This window comes from Anolis sagrei, chromosome X (assembly GCF_037176765.1).
Source record: "Anolis sagrei isolate rAnoSag1 chromosome X, rAnoSag1.mat, whole genome shotgun sequence".
Classification (NCBI taxonomy): Eukaryota; Metazoa; Chordata; class Lepidosauria; order Squamata; family Dactyloidae; genus Anolis; species Anolis sagrei.
Genome location: NC_090034.1, coordinates 80,752,843 through 80,774,952, shown reverse-complemented (window position 1 = coordinate 80,774,952; position 22,110 = coordinate 80,752,843). Strand labels below are relative to the sequence as shown.

General features: G+C 43.8%; 1 protein-coding gene across 2 annotated transcripts in view; it reads left to right on the top strand.

The window, feature by feature from the left end:
• TFAP2E (transcription factor AP-2 epsilon) overlaps positions 1 to 22,110 on the top strand; it is a 111,298-nt gene that overhangs the window by 75,937 nt on the left and 13,251 nt on the right. For both annotated transcript variants that reach the window (XM_060784182.2, XM_060784183.2), the window contains exons 4-5: positions 11,533 to 11,761; positions 17,325 to 17,443. In XM_060784182.2, the coding sequence (XP_060640165.1) occupies positions 11,533 to 11,761; positions 17,325 to 17,443 (348 nt within the window). The remainder of the gene's footprint in view (positions 1 to 11,532; positions 11,762 to 17,324; positions 17,444 to 22,110) is intronic.

Here is a 22,110-nt window from a genome sequence, read left to right as displayed (position 1 = left end):
TGTATGGCCATGTTCCAGAAGCATTCTCTCCTGACGTTTTGCCTGCATCTATGGCAGGCATCCTCAGAGGTTGTGAGGTCTGTTAGAAACTAGGAAAGTGGGGTTTATAGTATATCTGTGGAATGTCCAAGGTGGGAGAAACAACTCTTGTCTGTTGGAGGTAGGTGTGAATGTTGCAATAGGTGTCTAGTTCCTATTGAGATGCACTTTCCATCCTCATTTCTTTTATTTTAGAGGGAAATGCAACATGGATACACCTTTAGTCTTGTAGGCCACTTCCACACATCTGTATAAAACCCACATTGAACTGGATTATGTGGCAGTGTGGACTCAAATAATCCAAAATAGATATTATGGATTATCTGCCTTGATATTCTGGGTTATATGGCTGGCTGGAAAGGCCCTTAGAAAACAGGTTTGCTCCGTCTTCAATATGAGATCCTTTCAGACATTTAAACATGGCTATCATGTCTGCTCTCTGCCCCTTCTCGATATCCAGCTCCTTAAGCCGCTCCTCATAGGGATTTATAGTTTCCAGACCTTTGGCTATTTGCGTCACCTTCTTCTGGACATACTCCACTTTGTCACTAGATTTCTGTATCATAAAAAGCTGTCAAGGACTACTATAATATCGAATGTCCAAATAATTATATGTTTTGATTTGCTGGTAATACTCCATAGCCACATGTTATGATTGTTATGTGCCTAGAATAGTGTTCCAACGTGTGCTACAATGCTGTGGGACGAATAGTGCAATTCCACCAGTAGATATTTACACCCAGAGCTGGACACAAGCATTATTATTCCAGGTGAGGTTTGACGGGGGACTATGACTTCCATGGACCCTAAACTCCTACTGATGCAGCCTACAATCATGTTGGTCTTTTTAGCTGCAGCATCACACTGTTGACTCGAATTCATCTTGTGGTTCTACTAAGATTCCCAAATACCTTTCATATGGAGTATGACCAGCTCAAGGTCACCCAGGACAGAGAAAGAGCACCGAAGGTATAATTAAAAAGCCCTCTCAGGTTGCAGATGGGGTCAGGAAACTACCAGGTGAGGCAACACTTTCCGTCTTCTCTGGAGGTTGCAAAACGGGGTTGAAAGTTGAAAAGAATCAAAGAGATTGAGAGTGTGAACTAGTTAGTGGCATGAAGCACCCATATCCAAATTCGCCCACATCAGTCCATACAACTGGCTCCCAAGAATCATAGAGCTCAAAGGGGCCCTAAAGGTCATCTAGTCCAACCCCATTCTGCTGGACAGGAATTGCATTGGGCTTTTTAGCTGCTGCATCACACTGTTGACTCATGCTGATCTTGCAACAGAGTTGGAAGGGATCCCAAGGGTCAACCAGTCCAACCCCCTTCTGCCAGGCAGGAGAACACAATCCAAACCCTCCTGATAGATGGCTATCCAGAGAAGGAGACTCCTCCATATCACATCGACCAATGGTGTGCTGTTTTAGTTTCAATTTTAAATGAGCTGTCTATGGTGCTGTTTGGAGGGGAGGGGCAACCCTTTAAAGTTTGGACAAAACATAGAAGAGACCCAGGTTTGAATGGGGCTGACCCATATTACAAAAATGTGCTCACCTTTAACATTGGGATTTTTTTTTTCCGTGTCAGGAGCGACTTGAGAAACGGCAAGTTGCTTCTGGAGTGAGAGAATTGGCCGTCTGCAAGGACGTTGCCCAGGGGAACGCCAAGATGTTTTGATTTTTTATCATCCTTGTGGGAGGCTTCTCTCATGTCCCCGCATGGGGAGCCAGAGCTGACAGAGGGAGCTCATCCGCGCTCTCCCCGGATTCGAACCTGCGACCTGTCGGTCTTCAGTCCTGCCGGCACAGAGGTTTAATCCACTGCGCCACCGGGGGCTCCTGAACTTTGGGGTGAAGACCCGAAGTGGATTCCCTGCCCCACTGGAATAGTAGCTGTTAACCAGGGTTTTTTCATATTCTCCAGTGTGTCAGATCTTGTTGCAGTTAGGCATCTCAAGGTGGGAGGAGGCCTAGCATATTTCCAGGGGTGCATCTACAACATAGAAATAATGCAGTTTGGCACCATTTTATCTGCCATAGCTCAGTGGTATGGGATCCTGGAAGGTACAGCTTGGTGTAGCACTCTTGGAAGAGAAGGCTAAAGAGCTTGTAAAACTATGCATGGAGCCATGACAGCTAAAGTGGCATCAAACTGCATTAATTCTGCAGTGTAGGTGTACACAAAGACAAAGCAGGGCAGTGGGAGGAGGAAGCGGGACATTAATAGGAGCCTAGAAATGACCAAGATAATAATAATAATAATAATAATAATAATAATAATAATAATCTTTATTTATACCCCACTACCATCTCCCCGGTGGCGCAGTGGGTTAAAGCACTGAGCTGCTGAGCTTGTTGACCAAAAGGTCGCAGGTTCGATTCCAGGGAGCGGCGTGAGCTTCCGCCGTCAGCCCTAGCTTCTGCCAACCTAGCAGTTTGAAAACATGCAAATGTGAGTAGATCAATAGGTACCACGGGAAGGTAATGGCGCTCCATGCGGTCATGCTGGCCACATGACCTTGGAGGTGTCTATGGACAACGCTGGCTCCTCGGCTTAGAAATGGAGATGAGCACCACACCCCAGAGTCAGACATGACTGGACTTAATGTCAGGGGACTACCTTTACCCTTACCATCTCCCCAAAGGGGACTCGGGGCGGCTAACATGAGTCCAAGCCCAAATATATAATACAACAAAATAAAATATAGAATGCAGACAACAAAAAATTATATCAAAATAAAATACATACAGTACCAAAATAAAATAAATAAAACAGATTAACACAATATAAAATCGAACAGAATGGGCAGGCCAAATGAACAAGGCAAAATGATAGAACCCTGAGTGAGGTAAGAAAAAAAAAATGTAATCACTATCAGGTTCACGATGTAAAAAGTAACCCAAATGTCCAAAATGATATATATCCATATGAAATCCCTACATCAGGACAGTTGGAGGTATGCTTTGTTTTTCTGTGCCTTGAGAAACTGCAAATTGCTTCTGGTGTGAGGGAATTGGATATCTGCAAGGATGTTGCCCAGGGGACGCCTGGATATTTTGATGTTTTACCATCCTTGTGGGATACTTCTCTCATGTCCCCGCATGGGGAGCTGGAGCCGACAGAAGGAGCTCAACCCACTCTTCCTGGATTCAAACCGCTGACCTCTCGGTCAGCAGTCTTGCTGGCACAACAGTTGGAGTTATACATACTAATCTATAATACTATGTAATACGATTTTTGTTCCTGGGTTATGAATGTAATTTCCTAATTGGTTCTGTCATAAAACATGGGAAAAGTTTATTAAATTGCAAAAACTTTTGCAGGACATCCTGCAGCACATTTTGCTACAACTTGTCAATGAATATCTCATCAATTCAACTTAGTTTGTGGCAGCCACAAAAACAAAGTTTCTGGAGTAGAACAACTGCTTTCAAAGTAAGGACCGCACAATTAAACAAGAAATAACTATTTCAAACCAGGAAGAGAAATGTTTTCAAATTTTGTTACATAGTGTAATCCAGCTTTGTGACTGCTCCAGATCTGCACAGAAGGGCATGTCTCCAGCTCTTGCCTCCATCATCGAGGCACAAAACCTGTTTGTACACAAGTGATTAGACCATGAAAGTTTATGAGAAAGGAAGGAGCAGAAGGGAAAAGCAAGCCGAGGCAAGCACTCTCCACCTTCGGGGCAGAAGCCATGCAAATCTTCTAAGCCCCACAAACTCAGGCCGCTTTTCCCAGCATCAGGCATTCGATCCCCTTTCCCTCCTTCCATAAATACACTTTTGGGTTGTTGTAGGTTTTTCGGGCTATTTGGCCATGTTCTAGAAGCATTCTCTCCTGACGTTTCGCCTGAATCTATGGTAAGCATCCTCAGAGGTTGTGAGGCCTTTTGGTTGGCTTGTCAGAGGCTGGCTGTCCACTGTAGCATTAATGCTGCAGTTTGATACCACTTCAAGTGCTGTGGCTCAAAGCTGTGGAATGGGCAGAGAAGGCTACAAAGTGGAAAAGTACAGCTCCCATGATCCCCTAGCACTGAACCATGGCAGTGAAATAGAGCAATTTAAAATGACTGTGGATAATGAGATCTGAACCCCAGATACCTGAATCTGAGCCACAGTTACCAAGACCCGATACACAGCAATTGGTACCGGCGTCAGACTGTTCTGGTGTCCAAAGAAGCCCAGTGTTCCTGAATAAAGCTCACCAAGTTAAAGAAAAAGCCATAGAGATAGTTTATTAAGTCAGCTGCGGATACCGGGGGAACCTCGCGACTACAGAGGCCTGGTATCCATGGTTAGAGGAAAATGCATACTCATGGGATCCATGAATACCAAGGGGGTCCCGATGGGTGCTAAAGATAGGGGGGAAATTCAGGGAGGCAAGAATAATAATAGAGAATATAGATCCGTGGATACCGGGGGAACCTGGTGATTGCAGAGGCCCGGTATCCATGGTGAGAGGGAAACACATACGCATGGGATCCATGAATACCAAGGGGGACCCGACGGGGGCTAAAGATTGGGGGGAGGCGAAAATAATAATAAAGAATATAGATCCATGGATACCGGGAGTGAAGAGGTTGGTTTTTGTATGGAAGGCATAAGTTAAGGTAGGTAAAGGTTTTCCCCTGACATTACGTCCAGTCGTGTCCAGCTCTAGGGGCTGGTGCTCATCTCCATTTCTAAGCTGAAGAGCCGGCGTTGTCCGTAGACACCTCCAAGGTCATGTGGCCGGCATGACTACATGGAGCGCTGACTACATGAAGGCATACACTGGGGTTATTGGCTCAAGGGTAAGGTGAGTGCAGGGTAGCTTAAACAGACGCACATGAAGGGTCCGTGGATACCTAGGGAGATTGGTGCCCACAGGAAAAGGGGAAAACATACATAAAAGACCCGCGGATACCGGGAACCCCAAAGGGTTTCAGTATCCGCGGAGGTTAGTTTCGATGTGGAGTTATGGGAATGAGACTGATGTGCGTGCAAGGGATAATGGGAAGGATGCTATGAAGATCAATAGGGAAAGCACAATGTTCTGTGAGTATTGGGGCTCCTATGGAGAGAACCGGGGCACACATGGGGGTGGGAATTCAGCAATGGGATCCCAGGAGCAAGAAGGAAACACACAGCATAGATCCACAGATACAGGGGAGAGAAACAGTAGATCTCGGTATACGCGGTTTGGGGGAGTACCTATCAGGGTTACCGGGGTGAGGTCTTCCTGCGTGCCAGTAGCTGCTGGTAGGAAGTCAATTCATAAAGCTCCAGTCCTCTGCTATCCGTGGAACTCTCCGCCATGGTAACAAGTTTATCAATTTAATATTTGGACCCCGGGGGGGGGGGGGAGGTGTCTGTGTATCTGTGCTTGACACCAACAGCGACAAAGAAACAACAAGAAGTACTGTTTACCCACAAGCATTAAGAAATCACATATATTAGAAACCAACACTTTCTCGTTACTTTATTTTCCAGATCACCAGACTGGGCCACAGCAACGCGTGGCAGGGAACGGCTAGTGTAATAATAAAAATAACAACAGAATAAAATAATAAATAACTTTGACTCGAGTATATACCGAGCCTAAAAAAGGGACTGAAAAACTGATGTTATACTCAAGTATATGTGGTATTTGTCCTAAGAAGGAAGGATAAAATATAGTCAGTGGAGGCCCATCCTCACATATCCTTTGTCACTTGAGGATGCATCTACGCTGTGGAATTAATGCAGTTTGGTATTACTTTGAATACCGTGGCTCGGTGTTGTGATATCTTGGGAGTTCTAGTTTCACAAGAACTTTCTCTGCCACCTCTCTAAGGTACAACTCCCAGGATTCCCTTGCATTGAGCTCTGACAGGTAAAGCGGTGCCAAACATGCATTCCTTCTATAGTGCGGATCATGCAACCCAAGACCGGAAGGGTGACCCACTTGCTTTTCATTCCTGATAGGACACAAACGGGAGGTGGCTTGGGTGGATCCCGTCCGGAATTCGTAGTTCACAAATCCCTATTCATTAGGTGCTCATGAATTCACAATCGGCTGTTTTGTCGGCCGTAAATGGGCCACACGGATGACTCACGAATCCATTGCCAGCCGTGGATTCTGTGTTTATGTAAGTTTTTTTTTTGTTTGTTTGTTTTTTTTGCAAATGCACCCTTTGCACCATGAGAGCAGCTTTGATTTCTCCCCTAAATTGTCAGAGCTAATGAAGTCAAATCTAGGCTCAAGGGAGAAATTGCCTCCCCTTTATTGAGGATGATCTACAATACGGTTTGACCCCACTTTCACTGTCATGGGTCAGTGCTATGGAATCGTGGGAGTTGTGCTCCCACTAGAGAAGGCAAAAGACCTTGTGAAACTACAGCTCCCAGAATCTCATAGCATTGAACCATGGCAGCGAAAATGGGGTCAGGCCACATTGCTACAGTATGGATGATCTTCATGAGACGTCTCACCTTTTGGCCCTGAAATCCAAACCGTGTTTTATGTAATTTAACAGATTGGTCTAATGGTTGTATTGCTTTTGGCTATTTATTATTATTTCTACATTTGTTTCTGCTTTCATGTTTATATGCGGTTTAAATCCACACATCGTCATAACTTTTTAGCGTTTGTCGCTTAGAGTCTCCTTTGGCAGAGAAAAAGCAGGGTATCAGTGTGTGTGTGTGTGTGTGTGTGTGTCAACTGCAAAATAAGATGCAGGAAGCTGATCCCTGGAAGCCGATCGGTTGGGCAATGCCCGGGGAGATAGCTGAGCCTGAGACTTTTGAATACTGTTGCATTTTTATTCAGGCTTGAGCTATGCACGTGCAGAGAGAGAGAGTTTGAAGAGAGAAGCAGAGAGAGACACAGAGTTTGAAGTGTTCTTTTGCTTCATGAGCTGCTAAATAAGTTTATCCACATGGGCAGAAAGTGGTATAATAACTATTTATGTGGCCGCCTCTTGTCTACCGAATGCACAGAGAGAAAGGGATCCATTGTTAGAGCATGCAAGGAATCTTTCTGTGTGTGTGTCGACTGCAAAATAAGATGCAGGAAGCTGATCAGTTGGGCAATGCCCGGGGAGATGGCTGAGCCTGAGACTTTTGAATACTGTTGCATTTTTGTTCAGGCTTGAGCTATGCACTTGCAGAGAGAGAGAGAGAGTTTGAAGAGAGAAGCAGAGAGAGACACAGAGTTTGAAGTGTTCTTTTGTTTCATGAGCTGCTAAATAAGTTTATCCACATGGACAGAAAGTGGTATAATACCTCTCATAAAAGGACTTAATGTGAGTTGATGCAACTGATCACATTGTGCATATGTTGTTCTTGAACTGCGAAGAGTAAACTACATCTTTATTGTTCAACTGTGTGGCATATTTTCTTTACCTGGCGAGGCAGTGTGTGGGCTGACCAAATGTGAACTATACATGGTTTATTTTACATTACACTACATGCATTTCTACATTGTAGAATGAATGCAGTTTGTTAACGCTTTAACAGCCTTGGCTCAATGCTATGGATTCGTGGGAGTTGTAGTTTTACAATGTCTTTAGCCTTCTTTGTCAGAGAGTGTTGGTGCCTCACCAAAACTACAACTCCCAGGATCCCAAAAGGGGAAGAGACTACAATTAAAGAGGTGTCAGACTGCAGCTGGATGCACCCAAAGCTTGGATTTGGATGCCACTTTGGATCTGGAAAGCAAACTCTTCCATTGACTTCCTTGATGAGTGCTGCTGGCTCTCAGCCGCTTGGTGAGATCTCATGCTGGGCAGGAAGGGGATGCTTCAGCTGACTTCGCCTTCATCTTTGAGCCCTAAGAGCATTTGCCATTTTTATATAACATGTGCTGCCTTTTTATGGTCCTGCTAACAAGTCGGGGAGGCGGTGGCGCACAATGCGCCGATTGTGGTGGCCCCCTTAATGGATTCCCCGCCGCCGCAGAGCCCTCTCTGGATGGGGTTTTGAAGTGGGCTTTCCCAATTTGGGTCTGGACACTTCCTTCATAAAAAGGGGGCGATTTGTTGGTCTCCCTATTAAACCAAGTGCACCGATGGAAGAGAGCATGCCTTCTGGGGCGACGGCGATTAAGTCAGCAAACCATTAAAAGGGGGAAGAAAGCCAAGAGTTAGGAGTTACTTTACATCAGTTGCTTTGCAAAAACTTTGGGCTGAAACGGGCTCTTGAATCTCAAACAAGCCTCTTTTTCTATGACTATGACCAATGTGCCTTCATTGTTTGTTTGGAAACCCCCATAAATAAGGAGGGGAGGAACTGAAATCCTACACTGTGAACATTTGCTGCTGTTGTTGGGCATCCTCATGTCATTTCCAACTTACGGTGACTCTGTTGTGAGTTTTTCTGGGGCTGAGAGTGTGTGACTCGCTTAAGGCCACTTCAGTGGGTTTCTGTGGCTGAGCAGGGATTCGAATCCTCATCTCTATGATTCTGTGACTTCTTAGGATCTAGAGCAGTGGTTCTCAACCTTCTTCATGCCGTGACCTCTCAATAGAGTTCTTCATGTTTTGGTGGCCCACAACCATAAAATTATCTTTGACAACTGTCATTTTGCTACTGTTATGAATCGCAATGTAAATATCTGATATGCAGGATGTATTTTCATTCACTGGACCAAATTTGGCACAAATACCCAATAAGCCCAAATGGGAATACTGGTGGGGTGGGATTGATTTTGTCATTTGGGAGTTGTAGTTGCTGAGATTCCACCTACAGTCAAAATGCATTCTGAACTCCACCAAAAATGAAATTGAACCAAACTTGGCACACAGAACTCTCATGTTCAACAGAAAATAGTGGAAAGGTTTGGTGGGCATCGACCTTGAGTTTTGGAATTCTAGTTCACCTACATCCAGAGAGCACTGTGGACTCAAACAGTGATGGATCTGGTCCAAACTTGGTATGAATACTCAATATGCCCAAATGTGAACACTGATTGATTGATTGATTGATTGATTGATTATGTCAGGCGCAACCAGACAGTTGTATTACATTTTTAACAAAACGAACAAACAAACAAACAGACAAAACACAAGTTTGCAAGCTTGGTAGTTGATTAAATGTCCTTTGACTAGTAGCTGGCCACTTGGAGTGTGTCTGGTGTTGCCGCAAGGAGGTCCTCCATTGTGCATGTAGCAGGACTCAGGTGGCATTGCAGCAGGTGGTCAGTGGTTTGCTCTTCTCCACACTCGCATGTCGTGGATTCCACTTTGTAGCCCCATTTCTTGAGGTTGGCTCTACATCTCGTGGTGCCAGAGCGCAGTCTGTTCAGCGCCTTCCAAGTTGCCCAGTTTTCTGTGTTCCCAGGGGGGAGTCCCTCATTTGGTATCAGCCATTGATTGAGGTTCTGGGTTTGAACCTGCCACTTTTGGACTCTCGCTTGCTGAGGTGTTCCAGCGAGTGTCTCTGTAGATCTTAGAAAACTATTTCTTGATTTATGTTGTTGACGTGCTGGCTGATACCCAAACAAGGGATGAGCTGGAGATGTCACTGCCTTGGTCCTTTCACTATTGGCTGCTACTTCCCAGTGGATGTCAGGTGGTGCAATACCGGCTAAACAGTGTAATTTCTCCAGTGGTGTAGGGCGCAGACACCCCGTGATAATGCGGCATGTCTCATTAAGAGCCACATCCACTGTTTTAGCGTGGTGAGATGTGTTCCACACTGGGCATGCATACTCAGCAGTAGAGTAGCATAGCGCAAGGGCAGATGTCTTCACTGTGGTGAACGCTGATGGAGTTTGGGGGAAATCGACCTTGACATTTGGGAGTTTTAATTACTGGGACTTATAGTTCACCTACAATCAAAGAGCATTCTGGACCCCACCAACAATAGAATTGGGCCAGACTTCCCACACAGAACCCCCATGATCAATAGAAAATGCTTTGTTTTCTGATGGTCTTTGGCGACCCCTCTGATACCCCCTGACGATCCCCTCCGGGGGTCTCAACCCAAAGGTTGAGAAACGCTGATCTAGTGGGTAACCTACATGGAGCACACTTTTGGACTCAAAAGTCAATGGGGCCCTATCCAACCCTGTAATGATTCCGATGGCGATTGAGTTATTAGACCCCGCATGGAGCATTGGATTGTGCTCAATGGTCAATGGGGTCCTTTCCAACCCCTATAATTACATTATTCCAATGCCCGTTGAACTGCGCAGCTCAACCAAAAAAATCTTGGTGTCTTGGTTTTTAGGCCTGTTTCTGGGGTTTCGGGGGGGGGGAGGGGAGTGCTGATTCAGAAAATTCAATTAGATGGACTGCAATAGCAATAGTTTCTTGGATATTGTTATCATGGTTGTCTATGGGCAAGCAGATGGCAACCGGGAGATGCCATATGTTCTGTATTTCAAAAACTAGAGCTGATGGGGAAAAACTGGTGCCATGCTTGGAATCAGCAGGTCCCAGAAACAGAGCTAACTGTATAAATATGTGAAAGGGTATCAAGGAAGAGGGAGTAGTCTTGTTTTCTGCTACCCTGGAACCTAGGAGCAATAGGTTCAAATGACAGGAAAAGAAATTCCACCTGAACATTAGGAAGGACTTCTTGACCTTACAAGCTGTTCAACAGTGGAGTTCTGCCCTGGAGTGTGGTATGCAGATGACACCCAACTCTACTACTCATTTCCACCAAACTCCAGAGGTAGTGAGGTCTGTTGGAACTAGGAAAAAGGGTTTATATATCTGTGGAATGACCAGGGTGGGACAAAGGACTCTTGCCTGCTGGAGCTAGGTGTGAATGTTTCAACTGACCACCTTGATTAGCATATAATGGCCTGACAGTGCCTGGAGCAAACCTTTGTTGAGAGGTGATTAGATGTCCTTGTTTGTTTCCTCTCTGTTGTTGTGCTGTTGTAATTTTAGAGTTTTTTAATACTGGTTCACACCTAGCTCCAGCAGGCAAGAGTCCTTTGTCTCACCCTGGTCATTCCACAGATATATAAACCCTTTTTCCTAGTTCCAACAGACCTCACTACCTCTGAGGATAGTGAGGATGTTTGCCATAGATGCTGGCGAAACGTCAGGAGAGAATGCCTCTAGACCATGGCCATATAGCCCGAAAAAACTGCAACAACCCAACATTTGAAAACTTTTCTGTTCTTGGTTTGAAAGTATCAATTCCTGTTTCATTGTGCGGTGCTTTCTTTGAACGTAGTTGTTAGAGTCTAGGAACTTCATTTTTGTGGCTGCTACAAACTAGGATGAATTGGTTGAGACTCAATGAGATATTTATTGAAAAACTAGATCAAAATGTGCTGCAGGATGTCCCTTCCACAAAAACAAAATTCTTGCAGTTTAATAAACCTTTTCCATGTTTTTATGATAGAACCAATTAGGAAAGGACATTTATAACTCAGGAACAAAAATCGTGTGACATAATGTTATCTTTTACTTGGTGCAGGAAATGTCGTCTTTGGTAACAAGTAGACATTCTCAGTGGTTCGGTGGCATTGCATTACTCAGTCCTGCGTTCTTGTCTTTTCCTTCCAGTGCCCATGCCGTCGAAAGCAAACGGGACCTCCATCTCTGCCCTGGCCATGAACAAGGACAGCCTGATCGGAGGTGTGACGAACCCCAACGAAGTCTTCTGCTCCGTTCCGGGACGCCTCTCCCTCCTCAGCTCCACCTCCAAGTACAAGGTGACCGTCGGCGAGGTCCAGCGGCGGCTTTCGCCTCCTGAATGTCTCAATGCCTCTCTGCTTGGTGGAGTCCTTCGAAGGTGAGACGCCTAGAAGATCCATTTATATCATTACAGATCTGGATCCTTTGATTTGGTGGCATCACGTTGACTATGACACCTAGAAGATCCATTTATATCATTTGGTGGCATCACGTTGACTATGACTTGTGATGACTCAAAGGGCCTCTTGGGGGAGAAAGCGAGGGCAATTGTCTTCTTATTGCAGCACTAGCTGTCCCCTGCCATGCGTTGCTGTGGCCCAGTCTGTGTATATGTGTTTTGTGTGTGTATATACGTGTTTTTGTCTGTGTATATATTTGAGTATATATGTGTGTTGGTGTGTGTATCTATATATAAAAAAATGCTCTGTGCATAATAAGTACCTTAAAAACAAAAGAACCAATGAACAAAATCACACCAAATTTGGCAACAAAATGTCTCAAACACAAGGAGTGACTCAAAAAATTATGATTTTGTCATTTGGGAGCTGTAGTTGCTGGGATTTATAGTTCATCTACAATCAAAGAGCATTCTGAACTCTATCAATGATGGAATTGAACCAAACTTGGCACACAGAACTCCCACGACCAACAGAAAATACTTGAAGGGTTTGGTGGGCATTGACCTTGAGTTTGGGAGTTGTAGTTCACCTACATCCAGAGAGCACTGTGGACTCAAACAATGATGGATCTGGACCAAACTTGGCACAAGCACTAAATATACCCAAATATGAACACAGATGGAGTTTGGGGGAAATAGACCTTGGCATTTGGGATTTGTAGTCACTGGGATTCACAGTTCACCTACAATACAAAGAGCATTCTGAACCCCACGAACGACAGAATTGGGGCAAACTTCCCACACAGAACCCCCATGAGCAACAGAAAATACTTAAGGCCATTAAGTCCAACTCCCTACACCAGGGCAAGAAAACGTAATCAAAGCCCTCCTGACAAAGAGCCATCCAGCCATAGATATAGATAGATATGATTCACAGACACAGAGCTATAGTATCCTAGATTTGAAAGGGACCCTTAAAGAAGGACAATGATATGTGGCATGTTCCAGGGTGGGCAAACCAGACACTCTCCACATCAACACTGACAAAGAAACAACAAGAAATGCTGTTTACCCACAAGCAGAAAGGCATTACATATATTAGAAACCAACACTTTCTCATTACTTTATTTTCCAGACCAACAGACTGGCCCACAGCAACGCGTGGCAGGGGACAACTAGTATATATATGTGTGTGTGTGTGTTTATATATGTGTGTGTATTTCTGTTTATATGTGCATATGTATATTGTGTATATGCATGTATTTGTGTGTCTGTATGTAAGTGTGCATGTGTATATGTATATTCTGTGTTTATATGTGTATATGTATATTGTGTATATGTGTGTGCTTGTATATATGCATATATGTGTGTATGTATGTGTATATGTGTAAGTGTATATGTAGGTGTGTGTATATGTGTATATTTGTGTGTGCTTGCGTATATATATGTGTGTGTCTGTATGTATGTGTATATGTATATGAATGTATGTGTAATTGTATATATGATTTGTTTTGGGGGTGGGGGGTTAAAGTCCGCTCTGCTGGTTTTTGTGTGTTTTTAGGGGTGATGGACACTCGTTGGCCTGATATGCGTACTGTGTCCACATTTGGTGTCAATTCGTCCAGTGGTTTTTTGAGTTATGTTAATCCCACAAATAAACATTACATTTTTATTTATATAGATTTCGTGCCTTTTCATGTTTAAGAAAAAACGATAATTTATTCATCCTTGTCACACATGATAGAGTCACAGTGGCACAATGGGTTAAACCTTTGTGCTGACTGAATTGCTGACCTGAAGGTCGGCGTTTCAAATGTGTGAGATGGGGTGAGCTCCCATCTGGGGACATGAGAGAAGCCTCCCACAGGATGGTATTTATTTACGACATTTATTTGCCGCCCTTCTCACCCTAAAGGGGACTCAGAGCGGCTCACAAGATATATATACATACAATATATTATATTAGCATAGTACAATATCAGTATTACATATTATTAAATTGTACTATACCATTATATTGTAATATTATTAGTAACTAGCAATCCCCTATCATCCGTTGCTGTGGCCCATTCTGTGTATATGTGTTTTGTGTGTATATATGTGTATAGGTGTGTATATATCTGTGTATGTGTGTTTACTCATATATATGTGGTTTTGCACATGCGTTGTAATATATTTTTTTATTTTTTGGCTTTTAAAGTCTCTTCCACTGTGTTTTTCAATGTTTTTATAAGTGATAGTCACTTGTTGGCCTGATAGCTGTATTATGTCCAAATTTGGTGTCAATTCGCCCAGTGGTTTTAGAGTTATGTTAATCCCACAAACGAACATCACATTTTTATTTATATAGATATTACATGTAATATAAATATATAAATATAATATATTATTAGTAGTAGTATTAGTAGGAGCCCCCGATGGCGCAGTGGGTTAAACCCCTGTGCCGGCAGGACTGAAGACCGACAGGTCGCAGGTTCTAATCCAGGGAGAGGCGGATGAGCTCCCTCTATCAGCTCCAGCTCCTCATACGGGGACATGAGAGAAGCCTCCCAAATCATCAGATCATCCGGGTGTCCCCTGGGCAACGTCCTTACAGACAGCCAATTCTCTCACACCAGAAGTGACTTGCAATTTCTCAAGTTGCTCCTAACACAACAAAAAAAAGTAATAGTATTATATTGCATTACATTATAATATTATAAATATTATATGGATATACAATATATTATGTTATATAGATAGTAACACATCTGCGCGTCCCCTGGGCAACGTCCCTGCAGACGGCCAATTTTCTCACACCAGAGACGACTTGCAGTTTCTCAAGTTGCTCCTGACACACACACACAAAAGTCACACATGATCGACTGCATCAATTTCTAGACAAATCCTCTGCATTCCAAACTATTACACAGGGGAATGTAATATATGTATGGGAAATTTCGCTATTGCGGAAGTCTTAAATCTCATGGATTTATTCTCTAGCGTTATTTATTTATTTATTTCGTATCAAAAGCATTGCATAAATTAGTATAAAACTGATAAAAATAGGAGGAACGCAGGCGGCTAAATATCTTTTGACCAAAAACAGGCAACAGCAATGGCATTGTCTGTAGCCTCCAACAATTCTTCTTCTGTACATGAGGCAGGGCATAGTGGACAAGCATACAGATGCAGAGTTGTGTATTCTGTTCCACAGTCACACAAGGCGTGGGATTCTTTTAGTTAGTGCCATTTTGCCAGGTTGTCTTTTGATCTGCCCACTCCACTTCTGAGTCTGTTCAGGGACTTCCAAGTTGCCCATTCTTGGTTTGCCTTTGGAGGAAGACCCTTGTGGGGGGCCATCCAGTTGGGATTTCCTGGTTTAGCTGCCCAGAGGGATACCCTTGCTGTTGCTGAAGGGATGCCAAGAGGAGTGGTAGTTCTCATAAATCTTTTCCTTGATTTGAGTCTACTGGGAGGAAGCTGGTAGCCATGTAGTGGGTGGCTTTCACAATGTTCTACCCGGAAAGAACCTCCTTGAAGACTGAGTAAATACAGCTGAGCGTCCCATGGGCAAAGTTTCTTATAAATGGCTAATCTTTCCAAACCCAAAAGCATTGCTTTTAAACATTGTTTTTCTCTAGTGTGATAAAATAGAAAGTAAATAAATAAATATTATTTATTTGTTCAATCACTTCCGACTCTTCGGGACCTCATAGACCAGTCCACGCTAGAGCTCCTTGTGGGCCGTCACCACCCCCAGCTCCTTCAGAGTCAAGCCAGTCACTTCAAGGATACCATCCATCCTTCTTGCCTCTAGTCGGCCACTCTTCCTTTTTCCTTCAATTTTCCGCAGCATCATTGTCTTTTTCTAAGCCAGAGGTCCTCAAACTTTTTAAACAGAGGACCAGGTTACAGTCCCTCAAACTGTTGGAGGGCCGGATTATAATTTGAAGAAAACATAATTTGAATTCTATGCACACTACACATATCTTATTTGTAGTGCAAAAATCACTTAAAAACAATACAATAATTAAAATGAAGAACAATTTTAACGAATATCAACTTATTAGTATTTCAATGGGAAGCATGGGCCTGCTTTTAGCTGATGAGATAGCATTGTTGTTGTTGTTGTTGTTGTTGTTGTTGTTGTTGTTGTGTGCTTTCAAGTCATTTCAGACTTAGGTTGACCCTAAGTGAGGGCCAGGTAAATGACCTTGGAGGGCCGTATCCGGCCCCTGGGCCTTAGTTTGAGGACCCCTGTTCTAAGCTTTTAAATAAATAAATAAAATGGAGGGAAGCCAGAATATGATGAGGTCCTGAGAACTGAAGGCCTTCAGGTCACCATGGTTGAATCTACATTGCAGAATTAATGCAGTTTGATTCCACTTGAACTGTCATGGTTCAATGCTATGGGATCCTGGGAGTGTTTATGAAGTCTTCAGCCCCCTCTGGTCAAGGAGAGACCCCCTAAGTCAACTTGTTATACTTGTTATCAGCAACCGGTTTTGGATCTTGCAAACTCAGGGCAAGCATAGCTTCCTTGATTTGGTTCTATCTTTCGGCAATTCAACTTTTCCTCCTACTTTGCTGAGAATTACATATTGATTTATTTTCTGTGATTATGTGATTTATTTCTAAATCACATAATTACATATGTGGTTTATTTTCTGTGTTTAAATTATTGTGGTTTTATATTGTTGATGTTTATTTATATTGTTTCTTGTATTTTTTTATATTTATATTTTACTGTCATTGTATGTTGTTTATTTGCATTGCTGTATTGTTGGGCTTGGCCTCATGTAAGCCGCCCCGAGTCCCCTTAGGGAGATGGTGATGGGATATAAATAAAGCTTATTATTATATTATCATTAATATATTATTTCCCAATGGAATTGTGCCTCTCATGATCGGCCCAAAATACAATAGTCTCAGTTTAATCATTTTTGGCTCCCAGGGAGAGTTCAATTGTGATTTGCTCTAGGATCTATTCATTGGTCAGTTTTAGATATCCATAAGTTCCCTGGCAACACATTTTAAATGAGTTGATTTTCTTCCTCTCCACTTTCAAATAGTCATTTGTTGTGTCAGGAGCGACTTGAGAAACTGCAAGTTGCTTCTGGTGTGAGAGAATTGGCCGTCTGCAAGGACACTGCCCAGGGGTTTTGATGTTTTACCATACTTGTGGGAGGCTTCTCTCATGTCCCCGCATGAGGAGCTGGAGCTGACTGAGGGAGCTCACCCACGCTCTCCCCAGATTCGAACCTGTGACCTGTCGGTCTTCAGTCCTACCGGCACTGCACCACGACTTAGGTATTCATGTCTTCATGGAAATATGAGAATTAATTGGGCCCCTCTCTGCCAAACCGGAGGCTTTATAACGTTCCTACTGAACTCTGACTTGTGGTGGGATCCTATATTCTTGTCTGAAGGAAGGGTTCTGACAGGATAGGGTTAGCTGATTTTGAAGAAATGACAAGATATTGACATATTAGGCCACTGTGTTTGCGGAAAGAAACGTGGACATAAATAAATAAAAGTTTTCTCCATTGTCTCTTTTTAGGGCCAAATCCAAAAATGGCGGAAGGTGTTTAAGGGAAAGACTGGAGAAGATAGGGCTAAATCTACCTGCCGGGAGGCGTAAAGCAGCCAATGTTACCTTGCTGACATCACTAGTGGAAGGTGAGTGTTCTTTACTTTTAAAGTTTGGCTTTTGCCAGGTATGGCGAAAGATTGAAATGCCTTAAATATCCTCACTTTCCGACTGAAACAAGAAGGCTGCATTCCTTTGCTTTGCCAATCTGTTGGATTGTATGCCTTTGGGGTTGGACTGGATGACTCTTGAGGGTCCCTTCTAACTCTGTTATTGACTTCATCACATTTACTAAATACCACTGAGTGCTACACTTAAAGTGTGGAAAGCCACTGTTCTCATCACATTAGGTTGGGTTCAAGTGTAGGATAGAGCATTCTTTGTGTATTTAAAGCGTGGGGGGCCAATATTCCTTTCAAACGTTTCAGGAGATGGTGGGGAAGTGGATTTTTGGTAATGATCCAGATGTTTGGCCAATTCTGTAGTGTGATGGCATTCGTTGCTCCCAGGCTTAAAATGATATGTTTCCCCAATTTGCAGGAGGGGGAATTGTGGGAGGAGCCAAGCCAATCTCTGGGTGCATCTGCACTAGAGAATAAACTTTAAATAAAATAGCTCCATACTATGCAGTCCTGTGATTTATAGTTTCCCAAGGTCCGCACCCTTCTCTGGGTGTATTTGCACCGGAGAACAAATGTAATTGGGACCCACTTTAAATGTCATTATTATTATTATTATTATTATTATTATTACTACTACTACTACTACTACTATTACTATTATTATGCTACACCTCCATGCTGTGCAGTCCTGGGAATCATCATTTCCCAAGGTCCATACCCTTGTCTTGGTGCATTTACAATATGGAATAAATCCCCTTGCACCCCACTTTAAATAACGTAGCTTCGTACTATTCGGTCCTGGGAGTTATATTTCCCAAGGTCCATACTCCTTTCTGGGTGCATCTGCACTGGAGAATAAATGCAGTCAGGACCCATTTTAAATGCAACTTACTATTATTATTATTATTATTATTATTATTATTATTATTATGCCTCCATGCTGTGCAGTCCTGGGAGTCATAGTTTTCCAAGGTCAAAACCCTTCTGTTGGTGCATTTAGAGTATGGAATGAATGCCCTTGCACCCCACTTTAAATACCACAGCTCCATGCAATGGAGTCCTCCTGGGAGTTATAGTTTCCCAAGGTCCATACCCTTTTCTGGGTGCATCTACACTGTGGAATGGATGCAGCTAGACCTTACTTTAAATACCACATCTCCATGAGGTGGTCTTGGGAATTGCAGTTTCCCAAGGACCATGAACCTTGTGGGTGCATCTACACTGTAAAATGAATGCAGTTGGACCTTACTTTAAATGCTGTAGCGCCATACTATGCAGTACTGGGAGTTATAGTTTTCCAAGGTTCTCTGTGGGGCAGCTGAGAGAGAGTGGGGGAGTGTGCATCCCCACTTTCCCTCTCTGCTTCCTTGTTTCTGGAATTGAAGACAGGTAATAGCTGACATTTTTCAACAAAGAACATGGAGAGGGATGGTGGTGGGGGTGCAAATCTTTATAATGTGATGGCAAATGAACTCAAAGAATTCTGAGTACAACTGAATAACATGGATACATTTAACAGTGTGATGAAGGTCGGGAAATCATCTGTTTCATTCCAAAACGGAGTCCTTGGTAACCTTGTCTTCGCCAAGCAAAATAACACCAGCATGATATTTATTTATCGTGTCATCAGTAACCATTGTATTAACAGAGCAAAACAAACACACAGATTAAAAAGAAAAAGAAAAAAACACACAGATTTTGCAAATTTGGTAGTTGGTTAAATGTCCTTTGACCAGTATCTGGCCACTTGGAGTGCCTCTGGTGTTGCCGCAAGAAGGTCCTCCATTGTGCATGTGGCAGAGCTCAGGGTGCATTGCAGCAGGTGGTCAGTGGTTTGCTCTTCTCCACACTCGCATGCCGAGGATTCCACCCTGTAGCCCCATTTCTTAAGATTGGCTCTGCATCTCGTGGTGCCAGAGCGCAGTCTGTTCAGCGCCTTCCAAGTCGCCCAGTCTTCTGTGTGCCCAGGGGGGAGTCTCTCATCTGGTATCACCCATGAATTGAGGTGCTGGGTTTGGGCCTGCCACTTTTGGACTCTCGCTTGCTGGGGTGTTCCAGCGAGTGTCTCTGTAGATCTAAGAAAACTATGTCTTGATTTAAGTCGTTGACGTGCTGGCTGATACCCAAACGGGGGATGAGCTGGAGATGTCTTTGCCTTGGTTCTTTCACTATTGGTTGCTACTTCCCGGCGGATGTCAGGTGGTGCGATACTGGCTAAGCAGTGTAATTTCTCCAGTGGTGTAGGGCACAGACACCCTGTGATAATGCGGCATGTCTCATTAAGAGCCACATCTACTGTTTTAGTGTGGTGAGATGTGTTCCACACTGGGCATGCATATTCAGCAGCAGAGTAGCATAGCGGAAGGGCAGATGTCTTCACTGTGTCTGGTTGTGATCCCCAGGTTGTGCCAGTCAGCTTTCGTATGATGTTGTTTCTAGCGCCCACTTTTTGCTTGATATTCAGGCAGTGCTTCTTGTAGGTCAGAGCACGGTCCAAAGTGACTCCCAAGTATTTGGGTGCGTTGCAATGCTCCAGTGGGATTCCTTCCCAGGTAATCCTCAGAGCTCGGGATGCTTGTCTGTTCTTAAGGTGAAAGGCACATGTCTGTGTTTTAGATGGGTTGGGGATCAGCTGGTTTTCCCTGTAATAGGCAGTAAGAGCACCTAGAGCTTTGGAGAGCTTCTGTTCTACCATCTCAAAGCTCCCTGCTTGAGCAGTAATGGCACGATCATCAGCATAGATGAAACTCTCTGTCCCTTCTGGCAGTGGCTGGTCATTTGTGTAGATGTTGAAACTACATCCATGTTCAACCAGCATGATGTAGAGTCCACACTTTAGTGCTTCCTTGGCTCACTGGCACACTATTGTCATTCAGTACTATTGTGTGGCCCAATTAATGTGTAATCTGCGCATCGGGATTTGTACTACGTGGTCCTGATGTGGGACCTTCGCCAGAGGACATGAGCATGCTTCTAAGTCTCTTTGTGCTCTTTGTGATGATGATAATGATGATGATGATGATGATACATGAAGAAATAGACCTCAAGGCCCAACCTCTTTGCAATCAATCTGGGCAAGCGGTTCACCCCTGGAATGGTGGCGGAGGAGGTCTTATCCTCGGACCCCATGCAAACCAAGGCAGTTCATAACTTGAACATGAGAAACAGGAGAGTGCTTGTGTCCGGTGAGCTCTGAAATCCATTGTGCCAAAGAGAAAGCGAGAGGCAGCTGCTGCGGAGGAGGAGGAATAGGAGATCCTCCATCTCCTTTGTTGGCAGCAAATGAAACGAACAGGTCTGCAGCCGTTGTTCCCCAAGGCAGTTGAGGCAGGCTCGGCCTTTGAAGGGCTGATTTCCATGAAAAATGGGAGGCGGGAAGCAGATTTTTTGGCTCGGCCCAGACAGCTGGGAGCTGTCACTGGCTGCTGTTTGGGAGTCAAGGTAAATTACAAGCAAAAGGGTGCCTGAATCAGGGGGAAAGTAGGATGACCCTCCGTCTAGAGTTCTTGATTCGAAGGATGGAGCTCAGCCTTCGTGAAAACTAAACGAGAGTCAGAAATTGAGTGAGACGTCAAGGCGGAGAAGCGTTGGATTATTCTGTTGCTGAGGATATCATTCTTCTTTTGGAAATTTTCTCCCTGGTGCATGGCTTTCTGCAATTATTCATAGTTCAGGGCCAATTCTTTTGCTCAGGTTTGCACAAATTGGTACATGAAAAAAGAGCTGGCTTGTTTCCTATTTTCTCCAGAGACTACACCAGACGTGGGCAAACTTGGGCCCTCCAGGTGTTTTGGACTTCAACTCCCACCATTTATTTCATTTATTTATTTACGTCACTTCTATCCTGCCCATATCATGTGATGTGATGTGGCGGCAAAAAAAGCCAATGGGATTTTGGCCTGCAACAATAGGAGCATAGTGTCTAGATCTAGGGAAGTAACGCTACCCCTCTATTCTGCCTTGGTTAGACCACACCTGGAATATTGTGTCCAATTCTGGGCACCACAATTGAAGAGAGATATTGACAAGCTGGAATGTGTCCAGAGGAGGGCGACTAAAATGATCAAGGGTCTGGGGAACAAGCCCTATGAGGAGCGGCTTAAGGAGCTGGGCATGTTTAGCCTGAAGAAGAGAAGGCTGAGAGGAGATATGATAGCCATGTATAAATATGTGAGAGGAAGCCACAGGGAGGAGGGAGCAAGCTTGTTTTCTGCTTCCCTGGAGACTAGGACGCGGAACAATGGCTTCAAACTACAAGAAAGGAGATTCCATCTGAACATGAGGAAGAAGTTCCTGACTGTGAGAGCCGTTCAGCAGTGGAACTCTCTGCCCCGGAGTGTGGTGGAGGCTCCTTCTTTGGAAGCTTTTAAACAGAGGCTGGATGGCCATCTGTCAGGGGTGATTTGAATGCAATATTCCTGCTTCTTGGCAGGGGGTTGGACTGGATGGCCCATGCGGTCTCTTCCAACTCTATGATTCTATGATTCTATATCAGCACAAAGGCGACTCAGGGCGGCGTTCAAATCGGCAACAATTAGATGCCATATATAAAAATACATACATCAGTTAAAAGCAAAAAATCACATCACAATACATTTAAAAACCATAAAAGCCATCTATTTAAATAAAAATGT